At 48.5% G+C, this 4,018-nt stretch overlaps 1 protein-coding gene across 1 annotated transcript in view; it reads right to left on the bottom strand.

Annotated features, from left to right (window-relative positions):
- Positions 1 to 3,685: 3,685 nt before the first annotated feature.
- BPIFB1 (BPI fold containing family B member 1) overlaps positions 3,686 to 4,018 on the bottom strand; it is a 19,057-nt gene continuing 18,724 nt past the window's right edge. The window contains exon 15 of the mRNA XM_015564500.1: positions 3,686 to 3,816. Within this exon, the coding sequence (XP_015419986.1) occupies positions 3,701 to 3,816 (116 nt within the window). The 3' untranslated portion in view covers positions 3,686 to 3,700. The remainder of the gene's footprint in view (positions 3,817 to 4,018) is intronic.

The raw sequence follows: 4,018 nt of genomic DNA on the forward strand, positions 1-4,018 counted from the left end.
GCTCACTGGCCCTGGTATAAGCGCCTTGTGCAGGGTCTTATCCTGGCCCCGCTGGGTCTCTCTGGGCCTAGCCTGTGTCTTGTAGGTAGAAACTCCGTCTGGGCTGCCTCTCCAGGCTGTGAGCTGTTCTTATGCCTGTTTAGGCCCTGAAGTTGGGTAATGCCTTTTCCTGCAAGGCCCCTCGTGTGCTAGGAGGAGAGTTTGTGTGCTCGGAGGGCCTGGAGTCTGGAGAACAGGGGCCCTATTGTCTGTCCTGAACCTGATGCTGCAGGGATGTCAGGGAGACAATGGCAGTCCCGTTGCTGTCCAAGCAGGAAGGGCCTTCGGTGATAAGGCCCAACATCCTGGAGGCCAGGTAACAACAGTGACAACATTACCCGCAGATGACATTGTTTGAGCACCTCCCATGTGTCTGGAACCATCCTCTCTCATTTCACCCTCACTAGAGCCTTCTAAGATTGGGACTATGGTTCTCCCCATTTTATAGAGAAGAAAACAGGCCCATTGAGGGGAAGCCACCTTCCAGGGTCAACAACCATTGAGGGGGGAGGCCAGAACTCAAAGCCTGCCTCTACAGTCACATTGTTCAGACAGCCGTCGGCCCACCACACTACCAAGATCAACAAAGCATGCGACCCTGGCCAAGAGGTTGTCCCAGCAAGTGGGGGCCTTAGGGCCAACCCAGAAGGCAGGAGGGCACAACCAGCTTTCTTATTCCCAAAGCCCAGGGAAGCAGCCAAGACCCTGGCTGTTATCCACATGTGGTCTGATGTGGCCCGAAACATAGCTCAAAGGTGGCCCAGATTGGCTCAGAAGGGCCTGAACATGATCCAAATGTGGCTCATGTCCAGCCCCTTAGCCTGCCAAGGGCACAGTGACTCCTGGGACAAAGATACACTCCACCCTTCAAAAGTCATAGACAACTATTTATTCATTGCAGAGAGGGAACCTACGGAGCTGGATGCCACTGGGAGCCAGCCTGCCCCAGGTGGCCACTGTCCAAGTCTTCTCTGGAAGAGAGGAGAGGGGTCCAGGGTTCTACGAGGAGTCTGAGGTGAACACAATGGCGTCCTGCAATTGGAGGAGAAAAGTCAACTGGGTTTTTGTTTTGTTTTTTTACCTCCTGACTTGTGATTTACGCTGGCGTGTCCTCCTCAAGGTGACCACTGGCATTGAGGGTCATGATCCTGAACTCACTCAGACAGAATTCTTGGAAGGGACAGAGAGTAGGGTCTGCCTGCAGAGTGTGGGATTGTATAGGATCGCTGTCCCTCATCCCAGCTGATGACCAACACTTCCCCAAAAGTTTCCTCAAATGCAGATTCCTGGTTGTACCCATTGGGCCTTAGGCAGCTAAATCTTTTTTTAAAATATATTTTTATTGATTTTTTTACAGAGAGGAAGGGAGAGGGATAGAGAGTTAGAAACATCGATGAGAGAGAAACATCGATAGCTGCCTCCTGCACACCTCCTACTGGGGATGTGCCCGCAACCAAGGTACATGCCCTTGACTGGAATCAAACCTGGGACCCTTCAGTCCTCAGGCCGATGCTCTATCCACTGAGCAAAACCGGTTAGGGCAAGGCAGCTAAATCTTTTAAAAAATCTTTATTGTTGAAACTATTACATATGTCCCCCTGTTCTCCCATTTAGGCAGCTAAATATTTAACAAGGCTCTGGCTTTTTTTTCTTTTTAACTAAGTGTGCTATGAAGAACTTAATCTATTAGATTTCCCCCAACATTTTATTTTGATCATTTTCTTTTTTTTTTAGTTTTATTGCTTAAAGTACCCCCCAGTGTCTTATTATTTTGATCAGTTTCAAACATACAGTAAAGTTGAAAGAATTTTATGTGAACACTTATATACTCACGATCTAGATTCTCCCATTTAAAAAGCTATACTTGCTTTATCTCACATCTAACCACTTATTCATTTGTTTGACTAGATTTTAAAATATATCCTATATAATAAAAGGCTAATATGTAAATCAACCAAATGGCAGAATGACCGGTTGCTATGATGCACACTGACCACCAGGGGGCAGACGCTCAATGCAAGAGCTGCCCCCGGTGGTCAGTGTGCTCCCACAGGGGGAGCGCCGCTCAGCCAGAAGCCGAGCTCACAGCTGGCGAGCGCAGTGGCCGTGGTGGTAGCCTCTCCTGCCTCTACGGCAGTCAGACATCCCCTGAGGGCTCCCAGACTGCAAGAGGGTGCAGGCCGGGATGAGGGACCCTCCCCACTGAGTGCACAAATTTCGTGCACTGGGCCTCTAGTTATATTATAAAGCTATATAAAGGAAATAAATGTGCTGCTTAGTCCAAAATAAATGAACAGAGTAGAACAGAAAATTTGGAAACAGTTCCAAAGGATGAAATGATACTTTTCCAACTCAAACTGTAAATGATGAATTATGCGAAGCAAGTTGCTTTAGAAAATAAAAAAGAGGAGCATTGCTAGATGTCCCCTAATAAGAGATATGTGAAATAAACCAAGCTTCAGCCATACAGGTGTATGGATACCCGTTGTCCATCCAACACCAACCAAGTGCACAGATGTCTTAGATAAATGAACTACTTATATTTTACTCAGATTATTGTAATGTCGTCCATTGGTGCATGGCCTGTGTATTCAGACATCTGCTGAGTTTTGTGGATGAGGAAGCTGGGCTCAGAGAGGCCAGAGGTCCTGCCTGAGGTCCCATGGCTGGAGAGAGGCAGAGCTGGGATCTGAACTTGTCCTCTGGTCCCTAAGTCTAGATTCCCAGCCGCTTTCGGTACCAACCGCAGTACTGTTCTCATTATTCTCCACCAAAGCCAGCTAAAGTGTGGGCAGCTGATAATAAGTCAAATGTCAACTTGCCTTGGAAGCTTGTTAACAAAGCCTCCTACCCTTCCCCCAAATTCGACTCTAGTGGAGTGGGGCATTTTTGAGACTTCCTTTCCTCTGGGGATTTCTCTGGAACTAAACAGCTTTCCCTGACCTGTGGATGTTTTTAATTGTTAATACTTCTGCTTTCAATGTCTCCCCCACTCCAGGGTGGACTAGAAACTCCAAGAAGGCAGGGGTTTCTGTCTTTTTTGTTCACAGTTGAGATCAGTGCCTGGCACATAGTAGGTGCTTAGTAAGATGGAATCACCTCGCTGTCATTGGCTCATGTGGAGATTGGAGCCCAAAGCAGGGGGTTATCAGGGCAGGTGCCGAGTGCAGATCTCTACTCTGCCCCCTACTGAGTGTGTGACCTTGGAAATGGACTTGCCATCTCTCACTCTCCCCATCTGTAAAATGGGGATGACAATGTACCTCATAGGGTAGTTGTGAAAACCGAGCAAGATACCCCAGAACCTGGCACAAAATGATTATGGGCTGTTAACTATTTATTAATGACAATATTTGGGGGAGGTGGATGCTGCTACAGCTCCTCTCCCTAACAGCTGCCAGCAAGAGTCATATGTTCAATCAGCACTTATTGAGCATCTACTGTGAAAGGCCTTACTGAATCAATGAACAAACGAAAGAATGGGGTGGGAAAAGCTGGAGGTGTATTGACCCCTGGCAAGGACAGTTGTATTCTTCCTCTTACAGATGAGGAACTGAGGCCCTGAGAGAAGAAGCAACTTGCCCAAGGTCCGTCATGAGTGAGCAGTGGGGTCAGGATTGGCGCACAGCCCACACCTCCCAGCCCAGGGCTTTCCTAGTGACTATGCCCTCCTTGGGGCAGGATGTTTAACCCCACTCACCTTGGTCAGAAACGATGAAGCTTCGGTAAATCCCAAGTCCCTCACTATTGACAGTGGGATCCCGGCTCTTAGTTTGCCTGAAATAACAAATATGGTTGGAGACTGGTGGTCCCGGGCAGCTGTGGGCAAGCTCACAATTCCCAGAGGCGCCACACCCCATGCAGACTGGCCCTGTTGCTTCTGCTCAGCTGTTCTCCTGCCCAGCATCCATTTGGCCTCATCTCCTGAACCTTTGCCTCCATCCAACACCGGCTCTGGCTGTTCCAAAGGGCACCCCTC

The sequence above is a fragment of the Myotis davidii genome, unplaced genomic scaffold (genome assembly GCF_000327345.1).
Source record: "Myotis davidii unplaced genomic scaffold, ASM32734v1 scaffold38, whole genome shotgun sequence".
Classification (NCBI taxonomy): Eukaryota; Metazoa; Chordata; class Mammalia; order Chiroptera; family Vespertilionidae; genus Myotis; species Myotis davidii.